Source organism: Dendropsophus ebraccatus, chromosome 4, assembly GCF_027789765.1.
Source record: "Dendropsophus ebraccatus isolate aDenEbr1 chromosome 4, aDenEbr1.pat, whole genome shotgun sequence".
Classification (NCBI taxonomy): Eukaryota; Metazoa; Chordata; class Amphibia; order Anura; family Hylidae; genus Dendropsophus; species Dendropsophus ebraccatus.
Window position 1 is genome coordinate 125,116,722 of NC_091457.1, and position 18,035 is coordinate 125,134,756.

General features: G+C 41.9%; 1 protein-coding gene across 3 annotated transcripts in view; it reads right to left on the reverse strand.

Moving 5' to 3' along the window:
- The window catches only part of PTPRG (protein tyrosine phosphatase receptor type G), a 403,269-nt gene that overhangs the window by 191,878 nt on the left and 193,356 nt on the right, over window positions 1-18,035 (reverse strand). For all 3 annotated transcript variants that reach the window (XM_069966943.1, XM_069966945.1, XM_069966944.1), the window contains exon 4: window positions 13,819-13,967. In XM_069966943.1, the coding sequence (XP_069823044.1) occupies window positions 13,819-13,967 (149 nt within the window). The remainder of the gene's footprint in view (window positions 1-13,818; window positions 13,968-18,035) is intronic.

An 18,035-nucleotide genomic window follows, 5' to 3' on the forward strand; every position in this document is an offset into this window, starting at 1 on the left:
TTGTATGGGGTATTATGGCTCATTGGACATATTTGCAGTCTAAGTTTTGACTGGGGGTCACTATCATCCTGTTGTGACTTTGCCAGGGATCACATACCCTTGGTGTTCCTGAAAATTGAACAACTACCGGAGTTCTAAAAAAAAAAAAAAAATGAAGTAGGTTTCTGCAAGACACAACTCCGGTGGTCTCCTGGCATTTGCCGACAGAGTTCTAATGTGACTTGCAAAAACCCACTGAATTTTTTAATTGTAATTCTTGTATACAGTATTTCATTTAAACATCTCTTAAAGGGATTACAAGTGCAGTCCCGGATTAAATTATGCTCCTAATCCAAGGCACCACTGTATATATAAATATAAAAAGAACAAAAAAAAAAAAAAAAAATCAAGTAGGTTAACCAGGCACTTTCCGCTCTGCCAAACAGTTGGCACCTGGTTAACTATTTGAATCTTCCATTGATTTGAATGGGGTTTGTTACTCGAACTCGAAGCATTTTAGTGCTCACTCAACATCACGTACCACCTCTACTGTACAACACTGCGCCATATAGCTACACCCATAGTCCCTATGGTCTGGTATTACTATGCTTGCCTCCTTTTGGTGCCTCCATGAATGAATATCTCAGTAAAAGGTTGGAGAAGGTACAGTGGTAAAGAACAGAACCGTTACTGTATCTGTATAATTGACTGTTTATTGCAGATCCAAGGCCGATCTATGATACTGCAATGTAGATGAGGCGCAAAGGCTTTTTCTCAAATTATAAAGAGCTGATTATTACCGAGTAGTATCGCTAAGTATCTTTGCATGAAGCCCTCTTCACATACGCCTTGAATATGGTATTCTTCTGCAATAATATCTACTTTATTAAACATAACCCCCACCCCTCTTATCACTTGCCTTAGTTTTTTTCCGTCTCTTTCCTCCGCTTTCTGTTGAGAACATGAACTGGAAACTGTATGCTCAATAAAAAGGCTATTTTCGTCGGCATCTTGCATAATTAACAGCTCTTCAGATTTGACAGATGTGTTTGACTCTAGAACTGTGCTCTCAAGTCGATGAATCAATGAGTTAAAGCTACTTTAAGACTCCTTGCTAAACTGTTTTCTATATATGCCACTTAAAAGTTAATGGAGTAAAGTTCTACTGAGCTATTGGCAGCAGCCTCCATAGTCTTTTCTATATAATGGCGTACAGATTGACTGAATATGTGTATTACTTTATACATTCTTTCTGATAGATATTCATTCTATTTTCTTTATACGATTAAGGAGGAGAAGCCCTGTGCAGCAGTTTCAGAAATTTGCTTTACAGCAGTCACGTTGACGTAAGAAAACAACTCCACTTATCTTACTGGAGATTGTAGTGACAGTGGCAAAGATCATGGTCCAGAAGCAAGAAAATGGTGAACTGTGTCCATCACCTATAGTTAATGGCAGGTCCAGTGTTATTCCAGTCCAGTTTCATAATTGGACCTCTGAGGCGTGGACATATCAGCAGAAATCATGATGTGAACCCTGCCGTAGAGGTGTCACCTGTCACTGTAACCCTGGTTGTAATAATAAAAGGTTGGAGGCTGGGAAGTGACCTATTCAAAACAGAAGGGAAAAATCTGGTATGGAAAATTTTAATAAATATTTTTGGATCTGCAACCACAAACAATTTTAGGGCCAGTAAAATCCCATGTGGGCATTCACACCATCCATGCCGTCATCCGTGGCGCAAAAACAGGATAGGTCATAGTGCGTATGGTGGCACGGATGGCTCCCCCCCCCCCTTCTGTCACCGCTCCCAGCTTTCCTGCTGCTGTCACCCGCTCCCGGATCACATGTCCCCCCACTGATGTTACCCACTGCCGGATCACATGTCCCCCACCCCCGGCTCTCAGCTGCTGTCACCAAGCCCCCGGATCAGATTTCCATCAACCCCGCCCCGGTCACGGGCTCCAGGCTGCCATCTTCCCCACTCCAAACTCAGCGCACGGACGCAATGAACAAACGTTTAGTGTTTTTCAAAGAGCGGACTAAGTCACGCTCCGTGAAAAAACACTGGTCATGTGAAGGCCGAAGGGTCCTTGGTGCTTATAAAGTCTTCCGACCAGGTAGAGCTCTGTACAGAACATAGTAGCTGTATCTGATATTGTAGCTCATTCCAGAATGTACAGAGCTGTACCTGGTAGGAAAAGTAGTAACAGCACTTAATCAGCTAATGGATGGGAATGTTGCTGGGAGTTGGGCCCCCACCAATCTAGAACTGATGGCCTTAGCATAGACCTACATGGACGTGTGTAAACACTTAAAGGCCAATCACGACAAAATACATGCTCAGTCTACTAACCCAGTATACGAACCATCCGGCTAGTCAGAAAAGAGACCTCACAGCAATGCAACATCTCATCTGTAACCTAGAACAGCACAGCCCTGTATATGAACTCCTGAGAGTTAATTTACTTAATGGACAATTGGCAATTGATCTTGTCTTCAGATGGTTACACAAGTGGCAGAATCTTTTCATAAAGCAGAGTGTCCACTCCGACACAGATAAATTCATAGATCCTTGATTTACAGCTCTCTTCTTCCTGACCTACAAGATACTAAGTTTTTGCATTTGGAGCAGCCTCTGTCCATTAATTTTATGGCTCCTTCATTACACCAGCATGTGCTCTATACACCACTAGCTTTTTTGCAGGTCCCTCTTCACCCATTGACATTGAATGCAAGACAACACAAACAAATCGCTGAAGACAGGACAATGGAGTTTTAGATGCTTGTTCTCCACAGTGGACACGTTCTCAGATTAGAGCGGTTAGTTAGGCGCAGGAAAATAAGGTTCTTACAGTTCAGATTGTAATTTAATAAATTGTGTATTGAGTGTTCAAGGGAACTAAAGATAATGCACAAGAAGGAATGTCGAGGGTGCCGCAGTTTTATAAAAAAGGAGAAAAGTAAAAAGCAATAAGAGAGGTAAGGGCAGGGACTCTAAAAGGGTGTGCAGGCGGTGGATATGAAGTGATGGGTATATCAGAGGGGTGAATGGAGGAGAACCTTCTACACAAGGAGGGATGGATTAACAGGGATCTGTAATAATAAGGTGATTATAAAGTGTCCTCCTGTGGGGAAACTAGGCGCTAAAGAGGAAGCCCCTAGAAAAAAGAAAAACAGCAGGCAGGGGGGTGCGATAAAATAGTAAACAAGTGAACTCCCCCCTCCTCGTGCCTCCGTTGCACCACTCTCAGTTCCTGTTGATGCCCACCAGCCGTCATACTCAGCTGGAAACCAGTTACATCATGTACCAGGCTCTTTCAGCTGCAACGTCAAGGCCCAGATGAGTGATTGCCTGCTCAGCCAGTCAGTGACAAGGACAGTGTCTCACCCCAGTCACTGACTGGCTGAGCAGGCAATCACTCAGCCAGGTACATGATGTTGCAGCTAGGAGAGCTGCAGGTCACTAGCGGGATAGGAAAGTTCACATTGTTTATTTCCCTGCACACACACTATCTATGCAAATAAGTTAGTTGCCTGTGCAATGCAGGAGGGGATAAGATAGGTCCACCGGAAAGAGAACGGCTCTTCATAGCTGTGCTCTACTCCAACAATATGGATCTAGAACAAGACCACTCTGGCTTTTCTAAATTAGGCAATATTCAGGTTCAGAAAAACTTATGTGCTTTCTTTTAGAAACAGCACCACTTGTCCTCAGTTTGGGTGTGGGTTTTGTAGCTCAGTTTGATGACGTGAATGCAGTTGAATCGTAATACTACACACAACCTGAGGACAGGGGTGGCACTGTTTTTGCTTGAAAGGAGTTGTTTTTCTAGTCCTGGATATCCCCCTTAAGAAGCAATAAGTGGACAGTTGCTTTATCTAGACAATCCCACTATGCATCAGTAAATGGCTGCAGCTGGAGTCCATGGTGATAATAGCTGCAAGCGGCTGCACAATTCTCCTGCTAGAGGAGAAATGTGGTATTGCATGACTCCCATTCAAATAAATGGCCAAGCTTGTAAGATACTGTTGTGCTAAGACCTTTAGAGCAGAAGCAAAAAGTCAATCTTATTAGATATCAATTTTAACGCAATGTAAATGATCAGGAAGACAAGGAAATGATAAATTCCAAATCATCATTTAGGAGTGCCAAAGACTGCTAAACTGCATACGATTTGGATGGGGGGGGGGGACCACTTCTCCATCAAACAACCTATAGACCAAGTGTAAGGTTGTTCAGGGTACATCAAAGTTAGATATTGGAAGATATCAATGGAAGATAAAATTCAATAAAGTCTGGCCAGAACTTCCGCCATTTTTTTTAATCCAACATGCCCCTTTTGCTCCATGATGAATAGACCTTGTATGAAGCTATTCTGCTGTGGATAAATCATTGTAAGATCTGGCACTGCTCTATATAGGCTTCATGCAAGCATGCGTATGTAAGTCGGTGATTAGAGCACAATGCACTGTAAGTGATGTACAAGCATTGTTATGAATTGCTTTTGTTCACTGCAAATGATCCAAATAGGTTTCAGTACTCCATTACGTTACTTTTAATTCCATCAAGACATTGCATTTTAATTAGGAAACAAAGAGGAGACTTGAGGCTCCTTGCTGTACTCGCGGTAATCAGGAATGCATTTGTGGCTTGCAAGCGCACAGAAGAAAAAAAAAAAAAAAAAAAAACACTCTCCATAAAGCTTTGCAAACACTTGGGAACATTTGTCGTGTCTTGTACACCCACTCAAAGCTTCTTATAATGTCCCTGCTTAAACTCACTGACGTGTTCAGGTACTCTATCGCATTAAACATATTCGCCTTACTTCAATCCTCCCCGTCACTATGATGCACCGGTGCCCAGAGCTTATTTCTCAGAATATTTTTTTAAAGAGTTTCCCTGCCATACTAAGGTATAAAGTTCACAGCAAAGACATGTGCAAAAGTTCTGTATTATGTAAAGACACTAGTGTTGTGCCTCCGTGAGACCCCTCATGAGTTTAGTATGAAATGGAACATGGAAAGACAGTATGAGCCCAGAGCAGTATATAATGCAGTCATATGCATGTGCCCTAAGTCACGGCCTATTGTTGACAAATATCAGTCCATTAATTGCTTGTGCAATTGTTGTGCATTAATTGCTTGGGTTTGATCAAATTTAAAGAATTTTCCATGCACAATTCATGGATGACCTAGCCTCAGAATAGGTCACCAATATCAGATCAGTGGTGTGCCGACACAGAGCCCCTCTAACAATCAACTGTTTGCCAGAACTGAGGTTTCACCATAGACTGTGAAAAAGCAGGACAGCTGTGTAGTGACCATTTTCAATTACTGCAGCTCGGCTTTCATTCACCTCAATAGGAACCAAATTGCAGTAACCCAGCTTGGCCACTGTGCAATGCATGGCGCTACCTGCTTCCAGCTCTGTTCACTGTGTATTGTGATCACAGCAGTGCTGGCGAACAACTCATGAGCAGAGGTTCCGGGAGTCAGTGCCCCATCAATCTGATATAGTAAGGCTGGGCGCGACCCTGTAGCTGTAAGCCGCCATGACAAGAGAAACAGCTGGAAAGGGGTTAATGCAGGTGAAGGAGGTGCTTAGAGAGCGTGAATTGCTAGGGGTGGGGAAAGGAGGGGCATAGAGGGAATAAGTAGGACCTGCTTTCTCCTTATGTAACACTCGTCCCACCCAATCTCCCTAGTTAATTTGGTATAGGAGTTTAACTTTGTTATAGCAGCTTTTGCGGGTCTGGGTCCTTGGAGATGGTCTTAGAAATTGATGGGAAAGTAATCCCCTGATGTATAGGAACCAGTGAAAGTTTAGTAATATATTTGGGCTCCAGTCAGTGCTGTGTCACAGGGAGTGGCATCTCCCGACAGGTATTTCGTCATCTGCTGAGCATTTTTAGAGAGGGCTCCTGAGCCAGTGGTGGGTATATAGGGGCAAAATAAATTGGGTGGAGCAGATGGTTGGATGTTAAAGCTTCAAGGACCGCTCCTATATAGTTATTTTTATCCAGGATGGTGTGCGTGCGTGTGTATGTATTAGTGTGTATGTATGTATGTATGTATGTGTGTATGTATGTGTGTATGTATGTGTGTGTGTATGTATGTGTGTATGTGTGTGTGTGTGTGTACGTACACATATATATATATATATATATATATATATATTTTTTTTTTTTTTTTTGTATTTATGTTGTTCTGTTGGGTAGGTTAATAAAAGGCTGCTGTGGCCACTTTATCCAAGCAGATATTCTGTGTGTTCATTACAAGGGTTAGGCCCTGCGGTCGGGGTGGAGTTAGAGGAAAGAGGGGTTTGACAAGGTCTGTTTTACCAGCATCATGGTGCTTGGAAAAACCATAATAATTAGTGAATAGTAATGTCCATATTTCAATTAATTCAACTTCGTAACTGATAGGCAACAATCTATCACAATCCAGCATGTAATATGGTTGTTCAGGCAGGATAAAATAAAGGTATGGAATCAAGAATCAGGTAAGGAATTACCATCTAAGGGTATAAACCCACACACCGTATACACAGCGTATTTACTGCTGCGATACGCAGCGAATACGCAGCAAAAACGCAACAAATACGCAACAAAAACGCAGCAGATTAGATCTAAATAACTGAACTCAGCATTAAATCTTCACCATCAAACTGCTGCGTATTTGCTGCGTATTTGTTGCGTATTTGCTGCGTATACGGTGTGTGGGTTTGTACCCTAAAGGTGTCTTCGTGTTCCTCTTCTAAAAGCATTTCACTTGTAAAAGAAGCTGTTTGTACTCCAGAGCTGCTCTTCTTACTAGAAACTCAGTCATGGCTCTTTGTATAACAGCCTCCACTTACCTGTTCCCCTAAAAAATATGAACTTTTTTTTTGCTCTATTTATTCCATGATAAGTGGAGAGCAGATTTTACACAGATTATTCTTCTCTGCAATATCTAGAGTCTTTACTCTAATGACCTTCTCGGCTGGGTCCTCTAAAGAGAATTATTCTCATATTGAATGCGTGTCTTCTCGATGCTACTCGCACTGAACGTCCAGATTACTTTGTGATATTTAACAGCAAATGATATAAACATGTTGCATTATTACATGATCGACCTGAAAAACATTCTACCTATAGATCAATAGCGAAGGTTTTACCGTATTACTCTACTATTGATTGCGAGAGAGACAGACTTGTGTATTAAAGAGGATTGCTGGTTCTCGCAAGGCAGAGAAATCATCTGTATAATGTCAGGCTTTATGTGACCGCTCGAGCTACAGAAAATTGCGTATTGAAAAATCCTGATTAAGTAAGGAGTATTCTCTACGAATCTCTCATAGAATATCTATGAACAATGACAGGTTGACTACAACGGTCAGATTTTCCATCATATAACAATGATGCGACTAGTATGGAGCAAATGTTTAGAACTTCTAATAATCGGGTGGGCTCTACATAAGGTTTTCTTACATGGAAGACATAAAACAATATAGTACAGCGCTCCAAACTTAAGACTTCTCCTTCCCAAGCTGCAGAGTCTTTGCTACATATGGGCCAATAGCTTAGGACTTGTATGAAAACTGGACGGCTAAAATTATCCCTTAAAACAAAGTCCACTGGATACATAATGCAAAGTTTTTGCTGTTGTTATCCTCAACTTGGAACCATGGATATATATTTTTTATTTTATTTATTTATTTTTTTGTACTTGGGCCTCTTCTGCCAGACCAAGGTGTCACATGGTCCTCCATGTGTCTGAGCCCCCCCCCCCCCCCCCCCCAGCAGGAAGGACATCCGACTTGTTTGTTCCATAGATTATAATCAAGCAAATAATTAAGATTTACTTGACAGCAGAGGAAAGACGCATGCTGCAGTGGACTTCACCCGGCTGTACCTGGAGATGAGTGGAGACGAGACCCGATGCAATCAGTAGATTTTGACATGTCAGATGACAGTAATTATTCAAGTTTTAAACTCTAAAAGTCCATTAAAACGGGGAAATTATGGGCCAACAATGGAAATTAATGGCCATTTGAGCAAAGAGCATTTCTTTGACTTGTACATAATCAAACCACACCTGTATAAGGAAGTTATCTGGCCACATAAAAGAACCATAAGGTCTAGTCAGCTAATGAGAAGATAAGGTCCTTTCTAAAGTCCAGACAACAAAAGGGCCCTATTCCACCGGACAATTATAGTTTGCATAATCGTTAACGATTAACGATCTCAAACGACCGTTATTGCGAAAGAACTGAAAACGTTTTACTCATTTCCATGGAACGATAATCGTTACTTATGATCGTAATTGCGATAGTTTTTTCTTCGCTATTTATTCGCTATTGCGTTCGTATCTATTGCGAACGACCGAACAATGTCTTAATCAATGCGAACGCTTTGTGAACGCTTTGCGAACGAGCAACGATAAAAATAGGTCCAGGTCTTATAAAGCGATCAACGATTTCTCGTTCGGTCGTTAATCGTTAACTGCATTTCAACCGAACGATTATCGTTTAGATTCGAACGATTTAACAATAATCTGAACGATAATTGTCCGGTGGAATAGGAACAGCGATGATCTGCTGCCTGTCGCCCCATGTAATAGGACTGGCAGCAGCAGACCGTTGCTCACTTCAATGAGCCACCAACGATCATTTGGGCAGCCCTTCTGCTTGCTGTCTGTGCATGTAATAGCGCAGGGAGTGAGCGGAGAATGAGGAGGAAGAGAATGCTGACCTCACAGGTCGACACACACTTCCTTCTCACATCGTGCCATGTAATACGGCCTTTACTCAAGCTAACTGGTTGGAATCCATAAATATCTGATCCCAGATACCTACCCACTCTTTCATATAACGCATCATCTGATAATACATGCAAACCTACCATTGGAAAGATAAGAGTCTAAATAGATGGTGTTACTTTAAACAACTCCAAGTAAGCACAGTCCTGGACAAGTTCACCATGGATGAACTGTAATGCTTGGCTTTCCTAGAAGTAGCAATCCCTCAGCAGGAGCATTCTTCTCGACATTCAGGTCAGCAGGATCACAGCGGCCGTCCGAAACTTTATTATCCCAATAAATTTTACATTCCGTAATATTCTCATTTACTCAGATCCAGAGTTTGTTTGACAAATATATTCCAAGCCATGCAAATATCAGAAATAAGCAGCGCAGTCAACATTAGACACCAATGTCATTACAAATACAAATGTTAGCACAATTGTAATCATCAGATGTTCCTATGCCGTATTGTCATCCAGTGACAGTCACAAATATGGTTATAACTACTGTCAATCAAGGCAGACAACAATCCCGAAATGGCTTCTCATTGTCTCGTAATGATTCTCTATCCATTACAGCTGGGTGAGTGAAGATTCTTCATATTCTTCAGAGCAATCAAGACCTGCTATGCTAGCCCCTTAAGCACAGATTCTGGGCTAAATAACCACATAATTAGTTACATTGTGGCACCGTTCCCACCAGGCAGCTTCCAGAGATGCTTTATCCAGCAATAATGTGAAAAAACACTAAGTATGATAATATACAACAACGTACAGTGCTACAGGAACAGAAAGGTTCAGAATGCTTGCGCTTACAATGTGGGACAGGGAAATTTAATCTGGAAAGGCAGCAGGTTGCTTGGCCAAATCCCTTTGACTTCTCTGTAAATGCAGTACAGTATGTACAAAGTTTTAGAGGGTTACAAAGACTATAACAAAGTAATTGTGCAGCAACAAAATTAATGCAAAAAAAAAAAAAGTAGTGCTGTAATATTTAACGCTAACTTTAAACGTTATCGATCTTGTATGTTAGCATGCTGTTATGGAGGAGTTGTTGCTGAGAAGACGGATACTTTGGTTTGTTGGGAAAATGTTGTCTGCTGCTCATTCTTGGTCGATAAGTCCAGAGGGCGGTCTCTCTCAATGACTGACAGCCATACCTGTGTGAGTGTACATTGTCAATGAGAAGGAACACCCATGCGACTACTAGAACAAGCAGAATTTAAATGGGTCATCCAGTGAATTTTTATTTTTTTTTTCAATCAGTTGGTGTCAGAAGAATACACAGATTTGTAAATTACTTCTATTTAAAAATCTCCAGCAGGACATACAGCAGGTGATAAGTTTCAAAGAACTTATCAGCTGCTGTACGTCCTGCAGGAAGTGGTGTATTCCTTCTAGTGCTCTCTGCTTCTATAATCAGGTAAAGAAAATGTAGGGGACACATTTCCTTTTCAAGATCTCTGTTGTTAATGAATAGGAAACTTAATGGTTTACTTCAATTAGAAATCTGTCCAGGTCGTTTGATGGACACATAGTAGTACAGCCCATACAGTACAATTAACGGAGCAAGCCATGCATCTATGTGATCACCAGGACAGATAGTATCATGCTTCCTGACACACATCCGTCATTTGGGCAGGTCTTTGGCCTTGATTGATAGATCTCTCTTTGTCTAGGTATAGGGAAAGATCTCTCAATCAAGGACAGTTTGGGCAAGCAGTAGCCACCAGAGACCATCCTAATGGTATACGATGCAGGCACGTGCCATGAGAAAATGACCTATCGTTTCTATCAAGTCCTCACCTTAAACTTTTTTCCTATTTTTTTTTTTACTATTATAAAATAGTCCTGAAACCTTGGAGTTTTCAGTTTGGCCACAAAGCCTAATAATAAGCTGATACTTTCTTTCTGCCTTTGATGGTAATGATGAGACTGCGAAAAAATTTCTCCGCATAATAGGATTATAAAGAGAACACCAATTTACAGAGATCAGGGCCGGTGTCAACACAGGACTTCCCGGGCAAGTACCAGGGCCTCAGCATCACCAGAGGCCCAGAGAGGGAAAAGGGCCTGGTATTCTTAAGTGCTGCCCGCTCACTGTAGTGCAGGGTGAGCACTGATCATCAAAAGATACAGGACCTGTGAGCATCCTGCAGAGAGAGAGAGCTGTGAATGACCTGATCACATGACCTGCAGGTCCTCAATATTACAGTGTGGAGATCAGCCTGACAGAGAGAAAGAGGGAGAAGACTAAGGTGTGTGTGTGTGAGTCAGTCAGTAATGTGTGTTTGTGTATGTGTATGTTAGTGGTATCTCATAGTGGACGAATGAGGGGCCCGCTGAGGCTCTGTTGCTCAAGGGCCTGCAATAACCCATAGCTGGCCCTGACAGAGATCCTATTCCTCTCCCTCCCTGCACAATGACCTCTGTACAGATTATAGGGCAAGCCTAGAAAACTATCCCATTGAAGTCAAAAGAGTCAGCTCCAGTCTATTGTTTCCCATACCCAGGTAGCTGCTGCAAAGCCAATTTTTTAAATGCTGTTAATGGCTCTATAATCATTTGCAAAAATTAAAATAAAACCATACAATAGAAAAAAAAAAAATATTAATGCGTTTGAGTATTTGGCTTTAACTGGTAAAACAAGTTCGGGTGATACATTGCCTTTAAAATGAATTCCTGAAAATCAGAGCTTTTACAGAAAGCATATTGAATACATTTTAATCATGCCATGAATATGCTTTGCTAGCTGAAACCGCAACGTTCCTCAAACATTCTAGATTCTCGCTCCATATGGGAGAGAGAGCTAATAATAGATGATGGTCTGAGCTCTGCTGCAGGATGGGTTACCTGTAAAGCATTCTGATGGGATCTTCCATGATACTATCGACAGACGCCGGCACATAATTGTACAAACACTGGACAGATGTCCGGCATTTACAGGCAGCCAGAGACCGGCTAATGTATTACACATTTGACATACTAAGTTTTGCTGGGTTTGCATTTACTTTCTACAGAAACTATTCCACAAAATTTCGGAGACTGAATTGTGGTGAATCAGCTATAATGTCCTTCTCTTGCCTTCCTTCTTTATACCCCCGGGGTTGTGATTTGGAACAAATGGACACTCGTAACCCTGGTACACATCTGGATTCCTAATTAAATGCATGGCACATTTGCTTTTAAGTGGCACGAGGACAGAGCCAACACATAAGCGAGGAGAGGACAAGGAGAAGGACCCAATTAGGGGGAAAATACAGAAGGAAAAATGCTCGCTGGCTCAGACTATGTATTATACATATAAACCAATATGCTAATTTCTATATAAAAAAAAAAAGCTGCAAAACAACACAACAAGCTTATAACAAAGTGCTGCTTACTAGTAGTGTACAGATCTAAAATGGATCTGACACCTCGCTGCTGTCTGATAATATGGGAGGGAGGTTATTTCCTCTATGACTGACACCCTGCTCACATTTCTACCATTAAAAGAATGTTTTGCAGTAATTAATGCAAAGTACTAAACAGACTGGGGCTGAGCAGACGAGGCGTCTCCTTAAAGGGGTTGGCCATTTTAGAGTAAAATTGTTCAGTGTATAGTATTAGTAACTGTATTCACAGCCCTCACTGACAGCAGCTGTGTACTTCATAGAGCTAAATCACACACCCCCTCCTTTAGACTGTGCTGCCCTGCTCTGTGGAGAGTCTGTCTATAACATGGCTGACATGGAGGAGCATGTGACCATGCCCTACCCTCGGTGATTACCACTGAGCCTGTATATGCCTATAGGAGACACTAGGGGTCACATGCTCCTCCATGTCAGCCATCTTATGGACAAAAACAAAACAGAGCAGGGCAGCACAGCCTGGAGGAGAGGAGTCTGATTTTAGCTCTATGAGGTACACAAGGAGCTGCTGTCAGTAAATGCAGTGAGTACACTTACCTATACTATACACTGAACTATTTTACTATAAAAGTGGCCAACCCCTTTAAGTATATCATTAGATTCGCACATGGGATCTTATAAGCCCTGCAGTTCTCTATGGAAATTTAGTATGTAAATTAACTCTCATCCAGAAGGAGGAGAGCTTGCTCCTTACTGCCACCTATAGGAGGAATCATCCCATCAAATCAATATTTGACCTATACATTGTCTTGAAACACAACTGTGGATTAATGAGAAGACAGAGGGGCACATTTATCAAGACTGGCATACTCACACTCAAACTCCCACTCCCATTTACTTGGCTAGATTTACTAAGAGGCACACATCCCTTCTTAAAGCCTGCAACCTTGCAGGACTTTGCTCCACCCCCGGTGGCCCATGAGACGAGCAGGGCTAACCCCTGGCATGTGTCATCAAAAAGACCAAAATCAAATCAAGAACTTAATCTCATGCCATTTCATACTGCTTCTGGACCACATGCACGGCGTACAGCATACCTAGCTTTACATAGCTTTACATGGTATACTGTCTTAGCACCTGGAGATTCTCATAATAGAACATGTGGGCTTCCTTTCTTCTTTGACAAGACAGAGAGCCAGCCTCCTATCATCCCAATGATATGAAACGCCCTCGCCCCTTTCACTTTAGAAAGTTTCTGCAGAGGTGTGGCGAGTTCTCGACTCCTACAGAATCTCACACAAGAGTGCCTTAGTGGTTGCGGTGCCTCTGAGAAGAGTTTCATGTCTTACAGATGTTGCCAGAGAAAACTCTCCTCCCCTCCCTCTTCGGAATAAGGCTTAATATAATTTAATATACACATTATAAATACATGCACATTATCACGTTACACCCTCGTGGCATGGTAACTATTATACCACTTAAATGAAGGCCTGACAGCTGCTGCAGTGCTTCTGGGTATCCTGTACGGCCATCAGAATTCATTAATCCCTCGGTACACGGAGAATAGAAAAATGTATTTCAGATTTCAAAACTACAAGATTCATTTGAGGCCGGGATGTTTAATAAGAGCTGCTGACAAGGCTTCTCTGGCCCTGTCTCTGAAGTGAGTGACGGCCATTTAGTGATACAATTGTGTCTTTGCTCACCTCGACAGGGAATCTTCTGCCGTTGATGCTGTGTTCGGAGCCTGCTGATGCATTGCTCTGACCCCAGTGGAATTCCACTTTCTCTGCCTTAAACCTGCCTGGCAGCCCTGCACCGCTGATGTAATAGTCATCTTTCAGGAGAATGGCAACTGCAAAAGAAAAGCGAGAGGGAAACACAACCTTGTCAGAAGGTGTAGACCGTAAAATAATAATAGCAAATTGTCCTTTCTGAGGAATCCAAGGGGGAATATTATCACAAGTGCACTCTGCATAGGATCCAATTTGTTATGATTGGTTAATGTATTACTGTCTATACATTTATGTTACACGACTAGCTTGTTTTTATAGGGGTTATCCAGCGCTACAAAAACATGGCCACTTTTCCCCTCTCTTGTCTCCAGTTCAGGTGTGGTTTGCAATTAAACTCCATTTTTCTTTAATGGAACTGAGTTTGAAACCCCACCCAATGTGAAGACAAGAGAGGGGGAAAAGTTGCCATGTCTTTGTAGCACTGGATAACGCCTTTAAAACCTACTATATGAACCTTACTTCAATTACACAAGCCTCCTTCATCTGATGCACAAGGTAAGGCGGTGAATTGACCCACCATATGGACACAATGCCTATATTTACAATTCTCTTCTACTAGAATTTGCCAACACTAGCATCAGGGATTCCGTTTCAGTAGTTCCAATAGACCACTAGTTCCAAACACTTACCATTGGCACCAACTAATCTTTATTTGCTCTGTTGGTTTCCATCACTTCAACTGGTTCTACATGCTTATCTACTATTGTCAATGGTGTGACATATCACTGCCGCACACAAAATTGAAAAAAAAAAGCCCTAAAACTTGTGATATATCTTTATGATGTGTGAACAGTTTTGATCTGTCTGGGTCTGGTTGCTCAGACCTCCACTAACTGGTAGACCACCTGTCAGAAAAGAAATGAGAATACATGAAAGTCAGGTGGTCGTGTCTAAATAAGCAGGTTCAGACATCTTTGCTCTTATGTGTATGGGGACTCCTAGTACAGGATCACAAAAAATTGTCAAAATAAATCGTATTTATAAGCTTAAGATGTAACTTCCAAATTAAAGGGGTTGTCCAGCAATTTTTTTTTCTCCAAATTAACTTGTTTCAGAAAGTTATATATATATTTGTAATTTACTTCTATTTAAAAATCTTAGGTCTTCCCATACTTACCAGCTGCTGTATGTCCTGCAGAAAGTGGGGTTTTCTTTTTAGTCTGACACAGTGCTCTCTACTGCCATCTCTGTCCCAGACAGGAACTGTCCAGATCAGTAGCAAATCGCCATAGAAAATCACTCCCGTTCTTGACAGTTCCAGTCTTGGACAGAGATGTCAGCAGAGAGCACTGTGTCAGACTGGAAGGATTACACCACTTCCTGCAGGACATACACCCTTTAAGAACAGTTATAGGTACAATACGCCACACAGTATATCACCTGAAGAGGCAATACGGGCCAAGTTCTGTAAAACACGGGGCCCAATGATCATCAAGTGTATAGAGTCAATACAGGATAACAGGAACAATAATAGATATACGGGCAACATTTATAGGGTCAAGTAAGGACCAGGCTGGAACATTTTTAAAAACTTTCTTGCTCACGACTCTAAGTACAGTCATATTCAGCTCCCTGGACTGGCAGGAGGAGTAGACCAGACAAGAGAGAACACACAAAGCAGATGAAGAGTAGAATAAGTGAAAGACGTAGAAGCTTTAGTTCATCTCTCATGATCGATGCTTTTAAAGCCTGTTCTTTGTATGAGTGATGTATTGAAATGCATAATGAGTTCTAACCACCCCACGCATTTTTTCTTCCCAACAGCAGGTTAATAGAAGATAGCAATGCATCTGAGCCCCGATAGAACACAAGACTAAAACAATGCTTCCTGATCAATGCTGGAGCAAGACGCCGCAGCGCATCTCAGGACAGTCTCTCACTGATCGACAGATCAATACTATTCTGATATTTTCCTTTGAGTGGAGTCATTGTTCTAACAATCAGCACTGAGCAAAACGGGATTCAACAACAAAAAAAAAAAATCAAAGTACAATCCCTACAACAAGGCTAAGTAATTCATGATATGGACAGTGATCATTCAATATAAGAAATTAAGATCTGACTAAATCATTGTCAGATCACAGTTGGCCGGTTACTGACTGGGGGGCTTCAGTCATTTAGATTGGTTGCATTTGTTATGCGCCGACATTCCCCTTTACGTCCTTGGTATATAAAGGAGATGTGAACTAGGATGTTCACTGGTATTAATAGGATCCTTGGAGTAAGTCTTGCATGGGAAATTCCCATTCAGCCATGTTTTGTAAAAAAAGATTCAAAATGTAAATGTAATTAACAATTTCCTCCTACTCCATCACAATCCGCTGCACCCCCACAATTAGAGAAACAGCTATTTTTGGTGTCTTGTTTAGGTCGGTAACATACCAGCACTTACAAATGATTTTCAGACTTGGCATGACTTACGCAACAGCTTCATGGTGAAACAAACGTACAGTGGAGCATATAACAATACCAGCAAAGTATACTGTACTTCTACATGTAATAGTTCCAGTCCTAACCGCCTCACATTCTACTTCTGTGTATAGTGGCACAATTCAGGCCATGGGGGTCAATTGAGCAAACAGAAGTAGATATTATGATTTATGGTAACTCCATCCAACATGCTGCCCCTCAGGGTCTCTGTAATCTGTTGCCTGAGGCAAGATACTCATCCTACCTCAGCAGATTTGGCCCTAAATGGAACTAATTAATTTTACCAACGAATGGACTGATGATTTAGACTCAAAAAGATTGTATATTAAGTATTTTGGACCTAAACTTGGCTGATTCATACTCTAAGGTCACAACTGCAGATTAAGTTTTACAATGTTTTCATGGGGGGGGGGGGGGATCCCTCATACACATCTTTTAAACTTGCCTGTGTCTATTCTCAATTATCTACCAAGAGATTTATGACCCCTTTATAGGAAGTGGAAATCATTGGTGGAGGCGCAAGTGTAGGACCCCCACTTGCTCCAAGACCGAAAGGGGAAGAAATAGATTAGTTTATGGGTTTTAACTGCTTCTCTAATTCGTGAACCATAGAGAGCAAAACAGATAAGTGTTTCAGCCCTCAGCGCATTATATGATGAAATGCAGTTCTTCAATTAAAAAAATTGCTGACTGGCATATTGTACAGTATATAGTTCACACCTAGCAGCTTGCTGACAGAATTTCTCTTAACAGCCTAAGCCGGCCATTCACAATAGATAGTGGTCTGCTAAACACTTGTACGGCCAACAGGTATCGCTCCAGACGGTGATGATAGGAGACATACCTGTTGGCCGTACAAGTGTTTAGCACACTCCATACATATGCATGCTTTGCTTCCATGTGTTTTTAAAGGAGGAAAGGAGGAGGTAAGGGGAGTAAACTGCTGCTAGGCATCACTAGGTGATGGTTTACCTTGTCCTGTAAACCAAAAGAAAGCGATGCGCAAACACACAGCCAGTAAGGAATGCTGAGAGATTTCAGCTGATCGTTGTCTTCCAACACATCGAAAAATCTGTAAACTATAACAGTCTGTCCGTCGTTCCTTGTAATAGGAGCAGACCGCTGGCGTGTAATAGGCAGGAGGCCGCTGCTATTTCCTGTGGGCTCCCTGGACGGTCTAAATATCACCCGGGGAGTAGCCCCTGCAGTTCCCCATGCCCACCCCCCCCTCCCCCTGCGCGCTCCGCGCGTGTAACAACATCGGCAGCAAGCGGGGAATAAGGAGCAAGAGAGTGCCGATTTGACAGGTTGGTGCTCACTTGCTCCTCTCCATCGGCCTGTGTAATAGGGCCTTGAGGTAGACATATAAGGAAGAGAGGGATATAATGTACGAATACAGGCTTGGTTTCTTAGACCGACCAAGACTAAACTGGACAGCTCCAAAATATTGGATATATTTGAACCTTGGCTCTCCAGCTGTTGCAAAACTGCAACTCCCATTATGCCTAGACAGCCAAAGCTTTAGCTGTCCAGGCATGATGGAAGTTGTAGTTTTGCAAAAGCTGGGGAGCCAAGGTTCCTTACCCCTGGTCTAAATGTAGACTAGACAAAAGATAGTCTAAAGATCTATTATTTGGGTTACTTAGGCAAAAATAATGTGCCAAACTTCAGCACGTTATAACTTTTTAGGGCCCCAA